This window comes from Stegostoma tigrinum, chromosome 10 (assembly GCF_030684315.1).
Source record: "Stegostoma tigrinum isolate sSteTig4 chromosome 10, sSteTig4.hap1, whole genome shotgun sequence".
NCBI classification, from domain to species: Eukaryota; Metazoa; Chordata; class Chondrichthyes; order Orectolobiformes; family Stegostomatidae; genus Stegostoma; species Stegostoma tigrinum.
In genome coordinates this window covers 9,017,465-9,039,959 of record NC_081363.1, presented here as the reverse complement: position 1 = coordinate 9,039,959, position 22,495 = coordinate 9,017,465, and the positions used below count along the sequence as shown (strand labels likewise).

The 22,495-nt window shown below is 46.1% G+C and overlaps 2 protein-coding genes across 3 annotated transcripts in view; one reads left to right on the top strand and one right to left on the bottom strand.

Annotated features, from left to right (window-relative positions):
• Positions 1–22,495, bottom strand: part of efcab11 (EF-hand calcium binding domain 11) — a 96,737-nt gene that overhangs the window by 68,917 nt on the left and 5,325 nt on the right. Inside the window, exons 2-3 of one of the 2 annotated variants that reach the window (XM_048538293.2) lie at positions 8,652–8,747; positions 2,286–2,334 (exon numbers count right to left, since the gene is read on the bottom strand). In XM_048538293.2, coding sequence (XP_048394250.1) covers positions 2,286–2,334; positions 8,652–8,747 — 145 coding nt within the window. The remainder of the gene's footprint in view (positions 1–2,285; positions 2,335–8,651; positions 8,748–22,495) is intronic. The other variant, XM_048538294.2, reaches the window with a different exon arrangement.
• On the top strand, positions 15,042–15,729 carry mrpl51 (mitochondrial ribosomal protein L51). Its single transcript, XM_048538295.2, has one exon. It carries the CDS (start codon positions 15,159–15,161, stop codon positions 15,567–15,569), a length of 411 nt encoding a protein of 136 aa, XP_048394252.1. The 5' UTR covers positions 15,042–15,158; the 3' UTR covers positions 15,570–15,729.

Here is a 22,495-nt window from a genome sequence, read left to right as displayed (position 1 = left end):
TGAATCCCAACATTGCATTAGAACAGCACACAGAACATAAAACAAAGAACAGAACCGCACAGTACAGGCCCTTCAGCTCACGATGTTGTGCCGACCTATTATCCTACTACGATCAACTTACCCTCCATGCCCTACATTTTACTATCCTCCATGTGCCTATCCAAGAGTTGCTTATAAGTCTCTGAAGTATCTGACTCCACTACCACTGCCGGCAGTGCATTCCACACGGCCACCGCGCTCTGTATGACGAACCTACCTCTGACATCTCTCCTATACCTCCTCCAATCAAAATTATGCCCTCTTGTAATAGTCATTTCCTCACTGGGGAAAAAGTCTGTGACTATCCGCTCTATCTATGCCTCTCATCATCTTGTAAACCTCTATCAAGTCACCTTTTATTCTTATACGCTCCAATGAAAAATGTCCCAGCTCCCTCAACCTTTCCTCATGAGACAAGTCCAGGCAGCATCCCGGTGAATCTTCTCTGCACTCTCTCTAAAGCTTCCACATCTTTCCTGTAATGAAGTGACCAGAACTGAACATAATATTCCAATATGGTCTAACCAGAGTTTTATAGAGCTGCAGCATAACCTCACGGCTCTTAAACTCAATTCCCCGGCCAATGAAAGCCGACACACCATACGCCTTCTTTACAACCCTATCAACTTGGGTCGCAACTTTGAGGGATCTATGGATGTGGACCCCAAGATCCCTCTATTCCTCCACAGTGCCGAGAATCCTGCCATTAACCCTGTATTCTGCATTCAAATTTGACCTTCCAAAATGAACCACTTCACACTTTTCTGGGTTGAATTCCATCTGCCACTTCTTTGCCAGTTCTGCATCCTGCCAATGCCCCATTGCAACCTACAACAGCTCTCCATGCTGTCCACAACTCAACCAACCTTTGTGCCATCGGCAAACTTACTAACCCAACCTTCCGCTTCTTCAACCAAGTCATTTATAAAGATCACAAAGAGCAGAGGACCGAGAACAGATCCCTGTGGAACACCACTGGTCACCGAGCTTCAGGCTGAATACTTTCCATCTACTACCACCCTCTGTCTTCTATTGGACAGCTAGTTTTGGATCCAGATTGACAAATTTCCCCGAATCCCATGCCTGCTTACTTTCTGAATAAGCTACCATGTGGAACCTTATCAAATGCCTTGCCAAAATCCATAGACGCCACATCCACTGCTCTACCTACATCGATGTGTTTTGTTACATTCTCAAAGATTTCAATAAGGTTTGTGAGGCATGACCTGCCCCTCACAAAGCCATGCTGACTATTTGTAATAAAACTGTGCTTTTCCAAATAATCAAATACTATCTCTCAGAATCCTCTCCAATAATTTGCCCACCACAATCTTCCTAACTGTGAAGTGAAACTGCAAATTAACCTTAAGAGAAATCTGATTTAGGGCTCTCAGTCCCTTTGTGGTTCAGAGTTCCAAAGCAGTTCGCCATTTAGAAAATAGTCCATGGCTGTATTGTTCAAAGATCGTGTGGTCACACCCATTCCCGAGTATCCCCAGAGGACAGGCTGGCTGTCTTCTACAGGGTTTAAGGCTCTCCATGGCAGATAGGCAAAGGGGCTGGAGTGCATCTTCAGTCTGGGAAAACTTACATTCATTTCATATTCTAAACTTCTGTTCATATCTTTGTTACAGTGCCCCTTTAAGGGATTGTTCACCTGTTAGTTACTTCATTTGATGACACACAAAAATATAAAAGAAACATTTTTGTTGCATGGTTATGTCCACACTTGTGTAACCTTTGGAGGGCAGTACTGGTGCCCTCAATGACTAGTAGGGTGCCAGGTTGATGCAGGTGGGACATGGGTAGTCTGGAATTACACTACCAACTTAAGCATTGATTCAGAATTTGTGTACTCATTAATGTAACAGTGAATTCCACAGCATTAGTTGTCAGTGGCTGAGAGGCAGACTAACACTGCATTCTGTAACTTAAACCTGTCTGCCCTCTCAGTTGGGCAGCAAATTCTCCAACAAAACCAAATTAATTAGTTGATTACCAGATGGAGAATAGAAAACTAGATGAACTTGTCTCTTTACAACCAGCAAAATTGGAATGGTGCAGGAGGAGGCCACTCAGCCCACTGTGCCTGCACTGGTTCATGCCTTTTTCCCCATCTCCCTGCACATTATTTCTATCCAATGCCTTCTTGGTATGCTTCAACTGAATATGTGTGAAAACACAATTCCAATGTTCCATTCAACACGGATTTTACATAAGTAAAAAAACGTTGGGTGGTACGGTACCTGGCAAATTGTTTTCCAGGGCTTCAGCCATCATCATATCCGTCTCGAGCTGTAAAACATGATTGCAATAAAAAAACCCTCAGTTTTACTGATCTGGTCCTATACATAATCATTCTCAAATAACAACTAAACTGGCACAGCGCACATGTCTAGAGTCCAACAAAATCCAACCTCAGTGCCATCCAAGACAAAGAGAGCTCTTTGATCAGCACCTCATTTCCCCACCACTGGGCACATTCACTCCCTCCACCCCTGACACTTTGTGGCACTAGTGAATAAGTGATGTGGAAGTGGTGGTGGGGGAGGGGGCATGCTCCTAGTGGACATCCCCTACCCAACATCCAGTCCCTCACTCACATACTGCACGTCTTTGATTGAAGGACCCACAACCCAGGTGACTGCCTGTAGCTGGCTTAATCCCAGCAGCAACAGCCATGGCCCTTTAAGCAGTCTTTAATTTGCTACTTGAGGGTTTTAACTGGTAGAAGGGCAGGAAGTTTGACCTTGGGCCTTCCCAGCCAGAATTTGGCAACAGTAAGACTACATCTGGTGTACAGATTTTGAGTACACCACCACCCCAAAGTAATAAATGTCCTCCTGCCAAAACTAGGACAGCTGCCGCAGACTAGTCAAGCAATGACCTTGTGCAATCATACTCATGGAATTATACCTGACAGACCATATCACAGATATCACCGTCACCATCCTTGGTAATGTCCTGATCCACCTGCAAGACAGACCCAGCAAAGGCAGCAGCACAGTGGTGTACAGTCAGGAGGGAGTCACCCTGGGAGTCCTCAACATTGACTCCAGACCCTGTGAAGTATCATGGCATCAGGTTAAACACAAGCAAGGAAGTCGCTTGCTGCAGGAGGCACGGACAAGAAAGTACTTGGGGTGTGGAACTTTGATATCTATCACCAAGAAAGGGCAATAGAGTCATTCAGCACAGAAACAGATCCTGCAGTGCAATTCATCCACGCCAACCAGACATCCCAATCTGGCCTAGTCTCATTTGTCAGCATTTGGCCCATATCCCTTGAAACCTGCCCAATTCATATAGCCAACCAGATGCCTTTTAAATGCCATAATCATACCTGCCTCCACCACTTCCTCTGGCAGCTTGTTCTGTACATGCATCACCCTGTGTGAAAAAATTACCCTCGGCTCCTTTTTAAAATCTTTCCCCCCTCTCACCTTAAACCTATGCTCTCTAGTTTTGGACTTCTCTACCCTAGCTATTCATCCAATCCATGCCTCTCCTGATTTTATAAACCTTTGTAAGGTCACTCCTCAGCCTCTGAGGCCCCAGGGAAAAAAGCCCAACCTATTCAACTTTTCCCTATAACTGAGACCCTCCATCCTTGTAAATCTTTTCTGCACTCTTTCAAGTTTAACACCATCCTTCCTATAGGAGGGTGACCAGGATTGTATACAGTATTCTAGAATACCATATACAGTATCCACCAATAAACACTGGCCTTGCCACATCCGTTGAATGAATACAATGAAAACCTGTACACTGACTCCCAGTACAAAAGTGGTACAATTTACAAATTCTCTTCATTGTTTGCAAACCACTCTAGGGCCTCAGCTTTACTCCAGGTCGTGTACATTCCAGATTTTAATTGCTTCACTACTGATGGCTGTGCTTTTAACAATGAGTCCGCTGAACATGCCCGAACCCAGCTCCTTCCTCAGTTTTTTGGGCACTTGGCAATGATGTCACACGTTGCTCAGTGTCAAACGTGTTTGATGACACCTCTGTGACACACTTTGGAACATGTTATAATTGGCCAATAGGAATGTTGTTGTTGGGAAGGTTCTGCAGGCTGCTGCTCAGCCCCATCATCTTCACCTGTCCTTTTGATAAGTTCTGCTCAGAGCTTTCTCAACAAAATCTAACTTCACTTCTACAGAAGTAACAGGCTGCCATCTGCTGTCCAAAGCAAGTTCATCAAACCATCTTTTGCAAACTCACGTATGATCCAAACCCATGGAGAAAGGGAGTGAGAGACTGATCTCAACGCAACAGAGTTTCAATTTCAACACATTCCATAAACCAGAATTTGGTCAAAGCTCTGTGCCTAAAATGGAATCACTCCACCTCCACAGTGCAGGTCTGATGAGCTGAATGGCTTCCTTCAGCACTCTAACAATTCTGGGTTTCTGTGCTCGCCGACTGCTACAGATTTCTGATGAAGTAATGCTGCAGTTTTAAAGTTGATGTCTGTGTTTTCAAATTCCTCTGTCATCTCCATCTCATCCTATCTCCTTGTAATCTCCAACTCCAACAAGTCTGCTTCGAAATCACTCCACCATTGCCAAACATGCTTTCAGACACCTCAGCCATAAGCTCCAAAATGCCCTGTGAATCCAACCTCCCCTTTCTCGCTCTCACCCCCTCTTCCTTTCAGGTACTGATACAAAGAGATTGCACATCTTCCTGTGAAGTGGATCAATCAGATCCATAAGCCAAAAATTTTCCCAGATGTTGTATCCGTGGTGACTGCATAATTTCTTCACTCACAGGTCATGGATTCCCTCACTGCAGGAGAAGGTAAGGATGATGTGGGAGTGTATCTGCTGTCATCTCTAACAGCCGTTTCATTAGTAATTATTTTCCCCCCCTTGACTGGTCTCAGTGGTAATTACTCTGACTCCAAGGAGTCAAAAGAGATTGGGAGATTTAAGTCCTACACTAGAGACTTGACCACAAAACTCTAGACTATCAACTACTGATAGTTCAGTACTGAGTTAAGTGTTGCATTGTCAGAAGTACGAACTTTCAGGTAAAATGTTAAACCCTTGAGTTAATAAGTCCAATGGCAACAAAAACAACGTTTCTGGAACAGCTCAGCAGGGTTGACAACATCTGTGAAGGATAAAACAGAGTTAACGTTTCTGAGGAAGGGTCACCGGACCAAAACTTCAACTCCGTTTTTTTTCCTTCACAGATGCTGCCAAACCAACTGCGCTGTTCCAGCAACTTTGTTTTTGTTTCCGATTTACGGGATCCACAGTTCTTTTGGTTTTTAATCCGATGGCAATATTTGAGGAATGGAGTGATCTCTCCTAAGTCCTAGTTACCCCTCAACCAATACCCAAAATGGATTCTGAAGAGTGGTCATATTGGGTTCAAAACGTTAACTTAATGTTTTTCTCTCTCTCTCTCTCTCTCTCTCTCCACAGACCTGCTGTGTTTCTCCAGTAATTTCTGTTTTTATCCAAAACGGATTATCCAGTTGTTATTACATTGCCGTTTATGAGGGTTTCCTGCATGCACATCGGTTGCTGCTTCCCACATTACAACAGGGTCTTCACTGTCACAATACTTCATCAAGCATCAAGCACTGTGATGAAAAAAGGTTGTGAAAAGCACTACATAAAAACAAGTTTTATTCCACTCAACCAAATCTAAACGCTCTCCTTCTTGAAGTTACCTTTTAAGTTTTCCCAAGCGGTGATTACACACCTGTATCTCAACACATTTGGATTGTGTTGACGTTTGCCAGAACCTCCAGCATGTGTTTTTTTTGCCAGATGAACATGGTTCACATCCATCTGAAACTGGAGCATTTCAGGTTCCTAAGATGCTGCTTGGCCTGCTGTGTTCATCCGGCTCCACACTTTGTTATCCTGTACCAATTGGCTTAGCTCAGAGAGGTCTGAATTATTCAGCCACATTGGACTGCGTAGTCCATAGCAAGATGTATGTAATTAGGCGCAGTGACTGTCCCTTCATCTTAGACCTGTGATTGTTTCTCCTTTTTAAAACAAATATCTAATCATCTCTTGTAAATTAATATCTCTCCAACACCTTTTCATAGCAACACATTAGGAAGGATAAAGGACTCATTTCTACCGGATCTTTTGCAAATGACCTTAAAACCTCTCTGGAAAGTTGTTTTTTCTGAAGGAAAACAAAAGGGCAAGTCTCCTTGTTTAAACAAAAGCAGATTTCAAAATTTGCTGAAACGTCCCACTACATTATGTTGGTAATGAACTGGTTGTACACCCAATCAGAAAACTCAGGAGATATCCTCATCTTAAGGTAAGTACAGTCATTGTGGCTTGGATGGTGGGACACAGGGGATACAGCCTTCCATCATCAAAATCTGTTTAAAAAATTATTTCACAGGATGTTGATATCACAGGCAAGGTTAGCATTTACTGCTCATCACCCTGGAGAAGGTGGAGGTAAGCTGTGTTCTCAAACCACTGCAGACCTTGAGGCGTAGGGACATCCGCAAGAGGGAATTACAGGATTTTGACCCAGTGACGGTGATGTATTTTCAAGTCAGGATGGTGGTGACTAGTTGGGAAACCTGCAGGTGGTGTTCCCATGTATCCACTGCTCTTGTCCTTCTAGATGGATAGCAATAACAGGTTTGGAAAGTGTTGTCTATGGATCTGCTACTGAGCCTCAGTGGTGAAGGGAGTGAATGCTGTAGGTGACAGAGGGTGTCAAGTTCCTTGTGTACTGTTGCACCTGGGCCCATCCAGGGAAGTGGGGAGTATTCCATGTCTTGTAGATGGTGGACTGGCATTGGAGAATCAGGAGGTGGGTTATCATCTGCAGTATTCCTAGCCTTTGAGTTGCTCTTGTAGTCACTGTGTTTACATGGCTAGTCCAGTTAGTTTTTGGTCGATGTTAACCCCAAGGATGTTGATAGTGGGGAACATTCAATGATGGTAACACCATTGAATGTCAAGGGGCAACAGCTGGATTAGCTGTTGTTGGAGATGGTTATTGCTTGGCACTCATAGTCCAAACTTGATGCTCGACCAATTCATTTCCATCAATTAAGATTTCCATGACCCCAGGTTAAACACAGTAAGGGTATCAGATATTGGCTAATTGGTATTGGCTTAGTGAAAGGAGACAGAGTGGTGGCAGAAGGCTGTTTGTGTGACTAGAGGCTTGTGTTCAGTGACATGCCACTGGATTCAGTGCTGAGTTCTCTACTTTTCATGATAAGTAAGTTTTCAATGACAAAGTCTGGCCAGGAGGTTGACATTGAGGATGATGATTACAGGAGGATACAAAACAGATTGTTCAGATCAGTGGCAGATATATTGAACCCTGATAAATAGAAGGTAATGCATTTTGGAACAAGGGCCAAGACATGGGAGTACTCAATGAATGGCAGGAAACTAGGAAGCTCAGAGGAATCTTGGGTGGTTGTCCACAGTTCTCAGGAACAGCTGGACAGTTTAATAGGGTAGTTAAGGCAGCATACAGGATACTCGCCTTCATCAGCTTTGCATAGAGAAGTGCAGGGAAGTTATGTTGGAACTGTACAGTACTTTGGTTAGGCCGGAGCTAGACAATCGTATGCATTTCTAGTCACCACAGTGTAAGGAAAATGTGACTGAACTTGAGGGCATGCAGGACAGATCTGTCAGGGTGGTGCCTGGGATGGAGCATTTCGGTCACAAGGCTGAGCACAGGCTTGATATGCTCGAGTGCTTTTATTGGAAGAGAGAAAAGGGGGATCTGATTGAGGTGTACAAAATTATGAATGTACAGACAGAGTGAATAAAAGCAGCTGTATCCCACAGCTGAAGGATGGCTAACAAGTGGCATAATTTCACAGTGAAAAACAGCAGTCTTCGAGAGGATTTGAGGAAAAATGGTTTCACTCAGAGGGTGGTGGAGGTCTGAAATACACTGCCTGAGAATGTTAAATTACCCATAGTGTCGAGGGTGGGAAATGCAGGGATAGGGTAGGAGGTGGGTCTGGGTGGGATGGTATTCAGAGGGTTGCTGTGGACTCGACGTGCCAAATAGTCTGCTTCCACACTGTAGGGATTCTATGATTCTATGTAGCTGAGGCAGGAAACCTCAATTTTTGAAGACTACTTGGAATGAACTCCTTAAGTGTTGTAACAATCAAGGCTACGGGCCTAGTGCAGGAAAGTGGAGCTAATGTAGCTACAGTAGTAGTATATTTTTGATGGTCAGACTGGATGGGCTGAAGGGCTTCTTCTGTACTGAAAGATTCAATGATGAAGGAATTATGGAGTAAAAACGGATAAAAAACAGAAAACATACAGAATCAGTCATGCTCAAATGTCATGAATTACAGAGCAGGAACAGAGAACCGGAGAGCTTCATTCTGTGACAACATTCCCCACATCATATATTTGACAGTTCACCAGTTCCTACAGAGTCACTCTTGGTATCAACACTGAATAGAATGTTGGCCTGAAGTTTTTTGGTCAAGTTCCTGGCTCTGGGTATGAACCCACAACCTACAGACACAGAGATGAGTGCTATCCTTTGAGCCATGGCAGATGGGATTCATTAAAGCCAAGTTTTAATGCACTTAACTGTGAATTATTAGAATGAAGCATCATTACCTTTGAAGGTTTATATCCAAATGCAGTCACCACCGCAACCTTGAGATCCTCTCTGCTCAGGTAGCCTTTTTGACCCAAATCACATTCCTGAAAAACCTGATTTATTATAACAAAAAATGAGATCCAAACTGTACAAACCCTGTGCCCATCACCTCCACCTGCCCTCAGGGCCCCCTACAATTGTTAAAAAAGAGTGCTTCATGTTTCAGGTATCTTTTGGAGGTGTATTTTGATAAAAGAATCTTGACTATCGTTCATACAACAGAAGAGGTAGCTACACAGCCCATTCTGGGCTGGCTTTTTGAGTAAGATATCCAATCAGACTTTCCCCCAATCTCTCTCCATTGCCATTAGTCATTTGACTTGATACAAGCTTAATGACCAGCGCAGACATGATGGGTCAAACAGCCTAATTTTGGTGCTATTTAAATTTTATGATTCATTGCCCTGAATTTTTTCTTGCCTTTTAAGTATACACTCAAATACAAGTAGCCCTTGTTTTCATAGAATCCCTACAGCGTAGAAACAGGCCCTTCAGCCCAATAAGTCCACACTGAACTGCAGAGCATCCCACCCATAACCTATAATCCAGCTAACCTACACCTCCCTGAACACTACGGGCAATTTAGCATGGCCAATCCACCTAGCCTGCACATCTTTGGACTGTGGGAGGAAACCAGAGCACCCAGAGGAAACCCACACAGACACAGGGAGAATGTGCAAGCTCCACATAGACAGTCGCCTAAGTGTGGAATCGAACCCAGGTTCCTGGTGCTGTGAGGCTGCAGTGCTAAGCACTGAGCCACCGTGCCGCCCCTGAGAGCTTCACACATTGAGGGGGCTGGCAATTTCACTGAATAGGGTGTTTGGCAGGTACGCACAGTTTCTAAACTACCATTAAACATAGAACAAAGTCCACATATCCTGCACAACCCTCCAAGCAGCAGAGGAACTCCTCAGAGTGATTAACAATGCTGCATATAGTTGGGGGGGGGTATGACAGAGAGAGAGAGAGAGAGAGAGAGAGAGAGAGAGAGACATAACAAGACAGAGATGGGGGTAGAGAGAGAGAGGGAGGGGGCGAGGGAGACACCCAATAAATTGAGAGGGAATTAAGGGATTGCCCAAAAGGTTAACAAAAAGATCACATTGAAAGAGTAAGACAGGCAGGAATGATTCGAACCAACAACAGTTAGGAATGGATTGGAGATCAGAAAATTTGGTCTTCGCAGGAAGCGTGAAGGTGCAGTGGTGGATGTAAGGGGGGTGTTGCTGTGAGAGAACGTGGGATTCATTTAAAGGGACACTTCTGCAGGTTGCAGTAGGAAACAAATTTTCTGGGTAGACCTTCTACGACGGGCGAATGAATCATCATACACTCATTTGATGGGCCAAGTGGCCCCATGGTGTGGTTGTTACAGTTCCTTGATTTATACATTGTACAGGAAGTGACCAATGTAACAAAAAAAAATTAAGAGGTGTTATTTACATTAAACGGATTTAATGGAAACATAATGCTTTACAAGCAGCATTTGACTACATGCCAAGCAGCTGAAAGAAAATGCTGTACAGGAACACTCAGAACCTTGAAAGCATCATGGCTGGAGGTTAGTCAAACATCTGTGACAGAATCAGACAGAAAGAACATAAGATCGAGAAGCAGGCAATTCAGCCCCTCAAGTCTGCTCTGCCAAACAAAGAAACAAAGAAACCTACAGCACAGGAAGAGGCCCTTCGGCCCTCCAAGCCTGCACCAATCAAGATCCTCTGTCTAACCTGTCATCTATTTTCTAACGGTATGTGTCCATTTGCTCCCTGACCATCCATGTACCTGTCCAAATATATCTTAAAAGACGCTAACGTGTCTGCGTCTACCACCTCCACTGGCAACGCGTTCCAGGCACCCAACACCCTCTGTGTAAAGAACTTTCCACGCATATCTCCCCTAAACTTTCCTCCTCTCACTTTGAACTCATGACTCCTAGTAATTGAGTCCCCCACTCTGGGAAAAAGCTTTTTGCTATCCACACATGATCATGGTTGATGTCATCTCAGCCTCAACTCAACTTTTCTGCCTGCTCCTCATAACCTTTCAACCCATTACTAATTAATTAAAACGAACTGCAGATGCTGGAAATCAGAAACAAAAACTGAAATTTCTGGAAGATCTCAGCAAGTCTTGCAGCTTCTGCAGAGAGAAATCAGATTTAACTTTTCGGGTCCAGTGACCCTTCCTCAGAAATGATGGTCGCTAGGGAAAGGCTGTTTTTTTTTGCAGAAAATAGGGTGGGGTGTGGGAATGGTACGGGGTTAATGATAGGTGGAGATAGAGCCCAAAGACAGAACAGTTGGACAGACAAAACAGTGGATAGTGGTCAGTTTAGGAGAATGAATGGCTGCCAATGGGGACTACTAGTGGCTAGTGTACATAGCAGACCATATGGTAACAAAACCTGGTGTGGGGGGTGGGGGTATGGACATGGGAGAAGGTGCCTCAAGTCCTAAAACTGTTGAACAGTCCAGAGGGCAGTAGAGTTCCCAAGCAGAAAATGAGGGGCTGTTCTTCCAGCTTGCACTGACCAATGATGAAACACTACAATGCCTAAAACAGAGAGGTTGGCCAGGTAACAGGGTGATGTGTTGAAATGGCAGAATACCAGAAGCTCAGGGTCTTTTATGAGGACAGAACATAGATGTTCCGTGAAGTGGTCACCTAGTCTATGGTCTGTTTCCCCAGTGTAGAAGAGACCACAGTGCGAGCAGTGAATGCAGCAGACTAATTGAATGAAGTGCACGTAAAGGGGTATTCCGGGTTTTCGATACTAATTAAACTTCTGTTTACATTCCACTTAAATGCACTCAGTGTCCCCAAGCCCACTGCACTCTGAACAGATGAATTCTACAGATTCATGATCCTTTGAGAGAAGTAATTCCTCCTTTATTTTAAAAGAATCTGCCACCCCTTAACCTCAAACTATCTTTTCTCTTTCTTGAGTACTTCAGAGAAAACATCCAACTTGTCAATCCCCTTTAGCATCTTAAAGACCTCAATTAGATGTCCTCTTATCCTTCTACACTTGAATGAATACAGGCCTAATCTGCACAATCTCTTCTCATAAAAAACACTCCTAACAGGAAAGCCAGTTGAACTTCCAATACTCAAGGACAGTAGAAGAAAAATGATAAGATTTGTCAACATATAACAGACAAAGAAAACTTATGTTGCCACAGGAACAGATCGTAAGTCTTGAAAGGCAATACAAACAGGAGATAGATCAGCCATTTTGGGGCACATGATCTGGGGCAGCATGGTGGGTCACTGGTTAGCACTGCTGCCTCACAGCACCAGGAACCGGCCTTTGACTCCCCCCTCAGCAACTGTCAACATGGAGTCTGCATAGATTTCTTCTGGGTGCTCCAGTTTCCTCCCACAGTCCAAAGATGTGCAGGTTAGGTGGATTGGCCACAGGAAATGCAGGGTTACAGGGAGAGAGTAAGGGGTGAGTCTGGGTAGGATGCTGTTTGGAGAGTTGGTATGGACTCGTTGGGCTGAAAGGCCTGTTTCCACACTGTAGGGATTTCTTTCTAGTCAAAGAAGGGCAGTGTTTCCAACAGTTTCTGACTAAACATTCACATCTGCAAGCTGTTCAGCTACCTGGGAACCAGTCACAGCTGTTGGCAGACAGAAGGCCTTGGACATCAACAACTGGTCATCAATCCATGGAACAATCAGCTACTTGCTGGCTTAATCTCATTATATACGCACCCTCGAGTGCCAGCTCATCCACAACTAAACTTCCACCACTGGTTAAACAAACAATAGCATAATCAGCATTTATAGCAAGTGCAGGTAACTTGCTCTTAAAAAGTACAGCAATCCCTTCCACAATTCTTCATTTTTTATAAGGTCCTTTTCCCATTTCAGTTCACAATCAAGAAGAAGCCTTTACAATATTTGGTATTTGTGTGGATGGCAAAGACAGCTGAAAGGATTTTAAAGCTGAAAACATACCTAGAAATTGTAGTCACTGTTGTGATGTGGGAAATGCAGTGGCCATGACTTGCATTGCAAGGTCCCAAATGAAACAGCAACGCAAGAGAATCTGTTTCAGCGATGTTGATTGAGGGATATGCACTAGTCAGGAGACTGGGATAACATTCCAGGGATCTTCACAATGGTGACCTGGAATCTTTCACATACATCTGAGAGGTCAGATGAGGAGTTCAGTTTAAAATGTCATCTGAAAGACAGCATTTGTGATAATCCAGTATTCCCTCAGTAGCGCTTGGGAATGTCAGCGTAATTCAGTACTCAAAACCTCAGAGCTGCACTTTAAGGCACCAACCTTCGAGGTGGAGATGAGACAGACACCCAGTAATCCATGGCTGAGGGGTTTCCTCATCTAATCCTATTCAGCAGAGGCAGGTACTCTCACAATATTTGAGGAGCACCGAAAATGGCAGGGTGTAGTAAGCTATGGGCCAAGTGCTAGTAAATGGAATTAATGTAGTTAGTGATGAGCCAGAATACAGGAAGGAGATATTGTTGCACCATGACATGAAGCACTCTAACAATCTCTCTCTCAATGTTGGCAAAAAAAATTGACCACTGAATTCAGGAAGGAGGAGAACACACCCCTTTCTACATCAATTGAGCCAAGGTGGAGAGGGTCGAAAGCATCAAGTTCCTAGGAGTGACAATAACCAAATCAGTCCTGGACCGTTCATGTAGGTGTGACAGTCAAGGCGGCTTAATAATGCCTCTTCCTCAGGCGACTTAGAAAATTTGAAATGTCCATGGGACCCTCACTAATTTACTATGAAGTTTAGAAAGCATTCTATCTGGCTGCATAACGGCCTGGTATGTAAGAAACTATGGAAGGTTGTGTGCTCAGCACAGACCATCACAGAAGCCAACCTCCCATCTACGGACTCCATTTATACTTCTCAGTGCCGCGAAAAAGTTGGCAACATCATCAAAGACTTATCCCACCTTGTAATGCTCTCTTACAGGCAGAAGATACGGAAGCTTCAACACACACCAACAGGTTCAAGAACAGCTGTTGTTATCAGACTGCTGAACGGCTCTCTCTAACTTCAAGTAGTGTTGATCTTGCTTTGTGCACCTCCTGTGCAGCCGTAACTCAGTATGCCTTTCTCTGAGCACTCTATGATCTGTATGTCCTTGTTTGCTATGATCTGCCTGTACTGCTCGCAAAGCAAATCTTGTCACTGCACTTAGGCATATCTGACTACAATAAATCAAATCGTATGGTATTTTTGGGCAGCATAAACATGGTGGGCTGAAGGTCCTGTTTATGCTATACGACTCCATGAGCACAGTTGCTATCCCAGGGTAAACCTCATTATACTGGAATGTGTCAGGAGGGGCAAGAGTTAGACTGAAGCTAATTATTCTGAGAATGACAGATTCTTGACATCAGCACCAAGCTCAATTCGTTTTCTTTATTTTTTCATAGGATGTGGACATTGTCAAAAAGGCCAGCATTTGTTGCCCATCATCAATTACTTGAGCTTAGAGGTTTACTAAGACCATTGGAGAGGCCATGAAGAATCAGATACCTTCCTATGGGCCTGTAGTCACATGTAGGCCAGGTCAGGCAAGGAACAATGCTTTCCCCTGCCTCCCCCCCACAGAACGACATTAGGGAACCAGATGTTTTTAATTTTAAAATATAAAAAGATAATTAACAATAGTTTGATGGCACCAATGCCAGTTTACAATTCCAGATTTAATCACATTCTAACCAAAGTGGGTTTTGAAGCAATATCTACAGTGTTAATCTGGGCCTCTGTTACTGCCCAGTGAGATCAACACTTTGAACTGTAAATGGTGACATCGCTAGTTACTGGACAACTTGCCTGTTTTCAGTAACCCCTTTCTGTTCTGATATAAAATTAGAAATCACATGACACTAGGTTATGGTCCAACAGGTTTATTTGAAATCACAAGCTTTTTCTGTATTGGCCCTTTATCAGGTGAAGTCACCACCCAATAGAGGAGCAGTACTATCAAAAGCCTGTGATTCAAATAAACCTGTTGGGACTATAACCATAAATAACACGGTTCTGAAAAAGGGTCTCGACCCGAAACCTCAGGCTTTCCTGCTCCTCTGATGCTGCTTGGCCCGCTGTGTTCATCCAGCTTCACACCGTATTATCTCAGATTCTCCAGCATCGGCAGTTCCTACCAGCTCTGGGACTATAACCATGGTGACTACTGACTTTGTCCACTCCTGTCCAACACCTGATACGCCTTTAAAGGTATTACTCAGGACAGGACAGCGGTGGAATCCCTGCCTATCAGCCAGCAGACCTAGGGTCCAAGTCCCGCCCACGCGTTACTATCCGCAGAGACGGAGTTCCAGCCCAGTCCTCAAGGCCAACTACAGATGCAAGAGCTGAAAGCCAGTGCGCACAATCGCCACCGGGCGGAGCCTTTGCACAACCCAGTTTAGTTTCAATTTCAAATTCTCTGTGAAACAAATGGCATGGCTGCACCGGCCTGTGATGGCTTCGGTTCTCCGTTGGGGTTGGAGAGCTCCGAGTGGGAACTGCCCGTCCTTCACCTCCCAGAGACCATTCACCCTCGGGGTCCCTGCTCTAATCCGAATGCATGCGATTCCCAAACCGAAAACCGTGGACCGATGGACGGAGAAGAGAGCGATGTTTGGCATGTACGATAACGTGGGGATTCTCGGCGGTTTCACCGTGCACCCCCGCTCTCTGATCCGGGGCCCGGTCTGGCTTCGAGGGTTCAGGGGGAACGAGTTACAGCGCTGCCTGAGAAAGAGGCGCTTTGTGGGCGAGCGAATGTTCGAGGACGACCTTCACAACCTCAACAAGAGAATCCGCTACCTCTACAAACGTTTCAATCGATACGGGAAAATGCGCTAGAAGGGCAGACTGTCAATAAAGGCCAGCTCTCTCCCGAAAAGAAAACTTGTGACAGCATTTCTCAATCTGGACTCTAAGAGCTCCTGTAGTTCCAAACCTTCCTTCTCCTGGTCACATTTCTCTACATGAAACTGTTAAATAAATGCTAATTGTTATATAATTCAGCTTCACTTCTCTTTTACTTCCATTTTAGAACCATGATGTGGTGGTGCCAGTGTTGGACTGGAGTGGACAAGCTGAGAAGTCACACCACACCAGGTGGTGATCCAACATGGCACGTCCGGTTAGTAAGTTTGGAGGTGTAGGGTACGCCGAAGAAAACTACCTCAGACCATCAAGATGTGGATCAGTTGGGCCAAGGAGTGGCAGATGGAATTTGATTTTGATAAATGTGAGGTACTGCATTTTGCAAAGGCAAATCGGGGTAGGCCTTCAAAATGAAGTCACACAAACAGAATAGCAAAGGCAGGATTTGGTTCAAGATAACAACGTGTGGAGCTGGATGAACACAGCAGGCCCAGCAGCATCTCAGGAGCACAAAAGCTGATGTTTCGGGCCTAGACCCTTCATCAGAGAGGGGGATGGGGTGAGGGTTCTGGAATAAATAGGGAGAGAGGGGGAGGCAGACCGAAGATGGAGAGAAAAGAAGATAGGTGGGGAGGGGGTAGGTCAGTCCAGGGAAGACGGACAGGTCAAGGAGGTGGGATGAGGTTAATTGGTAGGAGATAGAGATGTGGCTTGGGGTGGGAGGAGGGGATGGGTGAGAGGAAGAACAGGTTAGGGAGGCAGAGACAGGCTGGACTGGTTTTGGGATGCAGTGGGTGGAGGGGACGAACTGGGCTGGTTTTGGGATGCGGTGGGGGAAGGGGGGATTTTGAAGCTGGTGAAGTCCACATTGATACCATTGGGCTGCAGGGTTCCCAAGCGGAATATGAGTTGCTGTTCCTGCAACCTTCGGGTGGCATCACTGTGGCATTGCAGGAGGCCCATAATGGACATGTCATCTAAAGAATGGGAGGGGGAGTGGAAATGGTTTGCGACTGGGAGGTGCAGTTGTTTATTGCGAACCGAGCGGAGGTGTTCTGCAAAGCAGTCCCCAAGCCTCCGCTTGGTTTCTCCAATGTAGAGGAAGCCACACCGGGTACAATAGATACAGTATACCATATTGGCAGATGTGCAGGTGAACCTCTGCTTAATATGAAAAGTCATCTGGTGGCCTGGGATAGGGGTGAGGGAGGAGGTGTGGGGGCAAGGTGCCAGGTGTGGTGGGGTGGGAGGGCAGTGTGGAGCGAACAAGGGAGTCACGGAGAGAGTGGACTCTCTGGAAAGCAGACAAGGGTGGGGATGGAAAAATGTCTTGGGTGGTGGGGTCGGATTGTAGATGGTGGAAGTGTCGGAGGATGATACGTTGTATCCGGAGGTTGGTGGGGTGGTGTGTGAGAACGAGGGGGATCCTCTTTGGGCGGTTGTGGCAGGGGCAGGGTGTGAGGGATGTGTTGCAGGAAATGCGGGAGACACGGTCAAGGGCGTTCTCGACCACTGTCGGGGGGGGGGGGGGGGGAGTTGCGGTCATCTACAATCCGTGGAGTACTGGGCTAATGGTAAGACTCTTGGTAGTGTGGATGAGCAAAGAAACCTCAATGTCCATGTGCATAGATCCCTGAAAGTTGCCACCCAAGTTGATAAGATTGTTAAGGCATACGGTGTGTTAGGTTTTACTGGTGAAGGGATGGAGTTTCGGAGCCATGAGGTCATGGTGCAGCTGTACAAAACTCTGGTGCGGCCGTACTTGGAGTATTGCATACAGTTCTGGTCGCTGCATTATAGGAAGGACGTGGAAGCACTGGAAAGGGTGCAAAGGAGGTTTACCAGGATGTTGCCTGGTATGGAGGGAAGGTCTTACGAGGAGGCACTGAGGAACTCAAGGCTATTTTCATTAGAGAGAAGAAGATTAAGAGGTGACTTAAATGAAGACATACAAGGTGATCAGCGGATTAGATAGGGTGGACACTGAAAGCCTTTTTCCTCGGATGGAGCTGGCTAGCACGAGGGGACATAGCTTTAAACGGAGGGGTGATAGATAGATATAGGACAGATGTCAGAGATAGGTTCTTTACTCAGAGGGTAGTCAGGGTGTGGAATGCCCTGCCTGCAACAGTACTCGCCAAATTTAAAGGCATTTAAATGGTCATTGGATAAACATATGGATGATAATGGAATAGTGTAGGTTAGATGGGCTTCAGATTGTTGCGATGACCTGTGAAACCATTGAGGGCTGAAGGGCCTGTACTGCTATGTTCTATGAGGAACTGGAATAATATGATAGGTACAAGAGTCGCACGCTGAAGGTCTAAGTAAAATAACAAACAAACCAAACTAAGATGGAGGTGCTGGTGCTGGTGCTGGAGCCGGACTGGGGTGGACAAGGTCAAAAGTCCCAACACCAGGTTATCGTCCAAGAAAAGTTTATTTGAACTCAAGCTTTCACAGTCTGCTCCTTCATCAGGTGACGTGAAGATAATACTCAAGCACAGACTTTATAGTCGGAGAGATTGAAACATACAAAGTGTGAGTGGAGTGTCAACAAGCCAAGTGATAGGTCTGAAGGAATCGAGGGTGTGTGAGTAAAGTATTAACAGCTGAATAACACATTAAGGGATGACCTACAGTCTGATGAAACGAAGGAGAGATAATCACAAAAAAAATTAAAAATAAGATGGAGACAAACCAAATGACTGGAATAACATGATGGGTGTGAGTCACATGCCAAGGGCCTAACCAAAGTAACAAGTAATCCAAAACTCTTCAAAACAAATATGGTAGAAAGATCATAAGTTATCAAGGTGATCGTGTCAAAGCAAAACAGTAAAGATTTTACAGACAGAACAGTACGGTGTGCTTACATGTCGCGTGACGAACCCTCAGTCACGGTTGAGGCCACTTTCAGTATGGAACTTGGCAATTGCTTTGTGCTCAGTGATTCTGCATCATCGTGTATCTTGAAGGCCACCTTTGAGGACACTTACCTAAGATCGAAGGCTGAATGTCTGACTGCGAAATGTTCCCCGACTGGGAAGGAACATTCCTGTCTGGCAATTGTTGCGTAGTGTCCGTTGTTGTACCTTGCTCGCAGTGTATGAGATGGACAACATTGGCCGAGTCACATGAATATCTGTGCCGTGTGCATGGTGGGTGGTGTTCCCACATTTGATGGTAGCTTCCATGTCAATGATCTGGTCTCGGACAGGTTACCATGGCAGGGTTGTGTGGTGTTTGCAGTCAATGTTGTCATGAGGCTGGGTAGATTGCTGAGAACAATGGTCCATTTAAGGTTTAGTGATTGTTTGAAAGTGAGAGTTGGTGGCATAGGGATGACTTTTGCAAAATGTTCCAACAGGTCATTGATGATGAACATCTCACCGAGGTCATCTCTACACCACTTCTCACCTTCAACAATTGTTCGCAGGAATCTACCCAGTCTTCAGGACAACGTCAAATTCAACACCACACAATCTGCCACAGCTACCTCTGCAAAACATGTCAGATCATTGATATGGACACTACCAGATTTGGGAACACTACCCACCATGTACACAGCAGAAACTCATGTTACTCAGCCAATGTTGTCTACCTGATATGCTGCAGCTAAGGATGCCTTGAGGCATGGTATATCGGTGAGACCATGCGGACAGTATGGCAACAGATGAATGCAAGCTACCATCAAATGTGGTAACACCACCCACCATGTACACAGCATAGATATTCATGTGACTTGGCCAATGTTGTCTACCTCATATACTGCAAGCAAGGTACAACAATGGATGAATGGACACTGTGCAACAATTGCCAGATAGGAATGTTCCCTCCCAGTCAGGGAACATTTCAGCAGTCGAGGATATTTGGCCTTGCAGGCTGCAGGAAGCATCCTCCAAGGTTGACTTTGAGACACAGAACAACACAGCACTGCTGAGCAGAAACTAAAAGCCAAGTTCTCCTTACCCACAAAGATGACTCGACTGTGACCTTGAGTTCATGTCAGACTACGTGTGACCCCACCATACTTCAGTACTTGTAAAATCTTCCTGTTTTGATACCATCATTTTGATAAAGTTAATGATCTGTCTACCTTAATTTCTGTAGGGTTTAGGATTACTTGTTACTTTGGTTAGACCTTCTGCATGCAACTCTTAAACCTGTTATGTTATTTAAGTCAGAGATAATGGGAACTGCAGATGCTGGAGATTCCAAGATAATAAAATGTGAGGCTGGACAAACACAGCAGGCCAAGCAGCATCTCAGGAGCACAAAAGCTGACGTTTCGGGCCTAGACCCTTCATCAGAGAGGGGGATGGGGGGAGGGAACTGGAATAAATAGGGAGAGAGGGGGAGGCGGACCGAAGATGGAGAGTAAAGAAGATAGGTGGAGAGAGTGTAGGTGGGGAGGTAGGGAGGGGATAGGTCAGCCCAGGGAAGACGGACAGGTCAAGGAGGTGGGATGAGGTTAGTAGGTAGCGGGGGGTGCGGCTTGGGGTGGGAGGAAGGGATGGGTGAGAGGAAGAACCGGTTAGGGAGGCAGAGACAGGTTGGACTGGTTTTGGGATGCAGGGGGTGGGGGGGAAGAGCTGGGCTGGTTGTGTGGTGCAGTGGGGGGAGGGGACGAACTGGGCTGGTTGTGTGGTGCAGTGGGGGGAGGGGACGAACTGGGCTGGTTGAGGGATGCAGTAGGGGAAGGGGAGATTTTGAAACTGGTGAAGTCCACATTGATACCATATGGCTGCAGGGTTCCCAGGCGGAATATGAGTTGCTGTTCCTGCAACCTTCGGGTGGCATCATTGTGGCAGTGCAGGAGGCCCATGATGGACATGTCATCAAGAGAATAGGAGGGGGAGTGGAAATGGTTTGCGACTGGGGGGTGCAGTTGTTTTTTGCGAACTGAGCGGAGGTGTTCTGCAAAGCGGACCCCAAGCCTCCGCTTGGTTTCCCCAATGTAGAGGAAGCCGCACCGGGTACAGTGGATGCAGTATACCACATTGGCAGATGTGCAGGTGAACCTCTGCTTGATGTGGAATGTCATCTTGGGGCCTGGGATGGGGGTGAGGGAGGAGGTGTGGGGACAAGTGTAGCATTTTCTGCGGTTGCAGGGGAAGGTGCCGGGTGTGGTGGGGTTGGAGGGCAGTGTGGAGCGAACAAGGGAGTCACGGAGAGAGTGGTCTCTCCGGAAAGCAGACAGGGGAGGGGATGGAAAAATGTCTTGGGTGGTGGGGTCGGATTGTAAATGGCGGAAGTGTCGGAGGATAATGCGTTGTATCCGGAGGTTGGTAGGGTGGTGTGTGAGAACGAGGGGGATCCTCTTGGGGCGGTTGTGGCGGGGGCGGGGTGTGAGGGATGTGTCACGGGAAAGCGTCTCCCGCATTTCGCGCGACACATCCCTCACACCCCGCCCCCGCCACAACCGCCCCAAGAGGATCCCCCTCGTTCTCACACACCACCCTACCAACCTCCGGATACAACGCATTATCCTCCGACACTTCCGCCATTTACAATCCGACCCCACCACCCAAGACATTTTTCCATTCCCTCCCCTGTCTGCTTTCCGGAGAGACCACTCTCTCCGTGACTCCCTTGTTCGCTCCACACTGCCCTCCAACCCCACCACACCCGGCACCTTCCCCTGCAACCGCAGAAAATGCTACACTTGTCCCCACACCTCCTCCCTCACCCCCATCCCAGGCCCCAAGATGACATTCCACCTCAAGCAGAGGTTCACCTGCACATCTGCCAATGTGGTATACTGCATCCACTGTACCCGGTGCGGCTTCCTCTACATTGGGGAAACCAAGCGGAGGCTTGGGGACCGCTTTGCAGAACACCTCCGCTCAGTTCGCAAAAAACAACTGCACCTCCCAGTCGCAAAACATTTCCACTCCCCCTCCCATTCTCTTGATGACATGTCCATCATGGGTCTCCTGCACTGCCACAATGATGCCACCCGAAGGTTGCAGGAACAGCAACTCATATTCCGCCTGGGAACCCTGCAGCCATATGGTATCAATGTGGACTTCACCAGTTTCAAAATCTCCCCTTCCCCTACTGCATCCCTCAACCAGCCCAGTTCGTCCCCTCCCCCCACTGCACCACAAAACCAGCCCAGCTCTTCCCCCCCACCCACTGCATCCCAAAACCAGTCCAACCTGTCTCTGCCTCCCTAACCGGTTCTTCCTCTCACCCATCCCTTCCTCCCACCCCAAGCCGCACCCCCCGCTACCTACTAACCTCATCCCACCTCCTTGACCTGTCCGTCTTCCCTGGGCTGACCTATCCCCTCCCTACCTACACTCTCTCCACCTATCTTCTTTACTCTCCATCTTCGGTCCGCCTCCCCCTCTCTCCCTATTTATTCCAGTTCCCTCCCCCCATCCCCCTCTCTGATGAAGGGTCTAGGCCCGAAACGTCAGCTTTTGTGCTCCTGAGATGCTGCTTGGCCTGCTGTGTTCGTCCAGCCTCACATGTTATTTAAGTCATTTAGTTTGTCTCCAGCACCATCTTATTTTTAATTTTCTGTAATTACCTCTGCCTCAATTAGTCAGATCATTGGTCACCCCTTGCTATTCACTTGTTGATACTTTACTCATACTGTCTGACAATTAGTCACCTGCAACGACTTGTAATTCAGCCTGTCGACACTTCACTCACACCATTTGTAAGACATTTTGATGGCTCCACCTATAAATTTCACCTGAAGGAGGAGCACTCCGAAAGTTTGTGATTTCAAATAAACCTGTTGGGCTATAACCTGGCATTGTGTGACTTTAAGCATTTTAAAACCACAATGTATTTCAGTTTGTTTTTACAATGACCACTTATTCACTGCAGTAAAATAAGATGCAGCCACACAATCACTTCCATAGATTTTCAAGGCAGCAAAA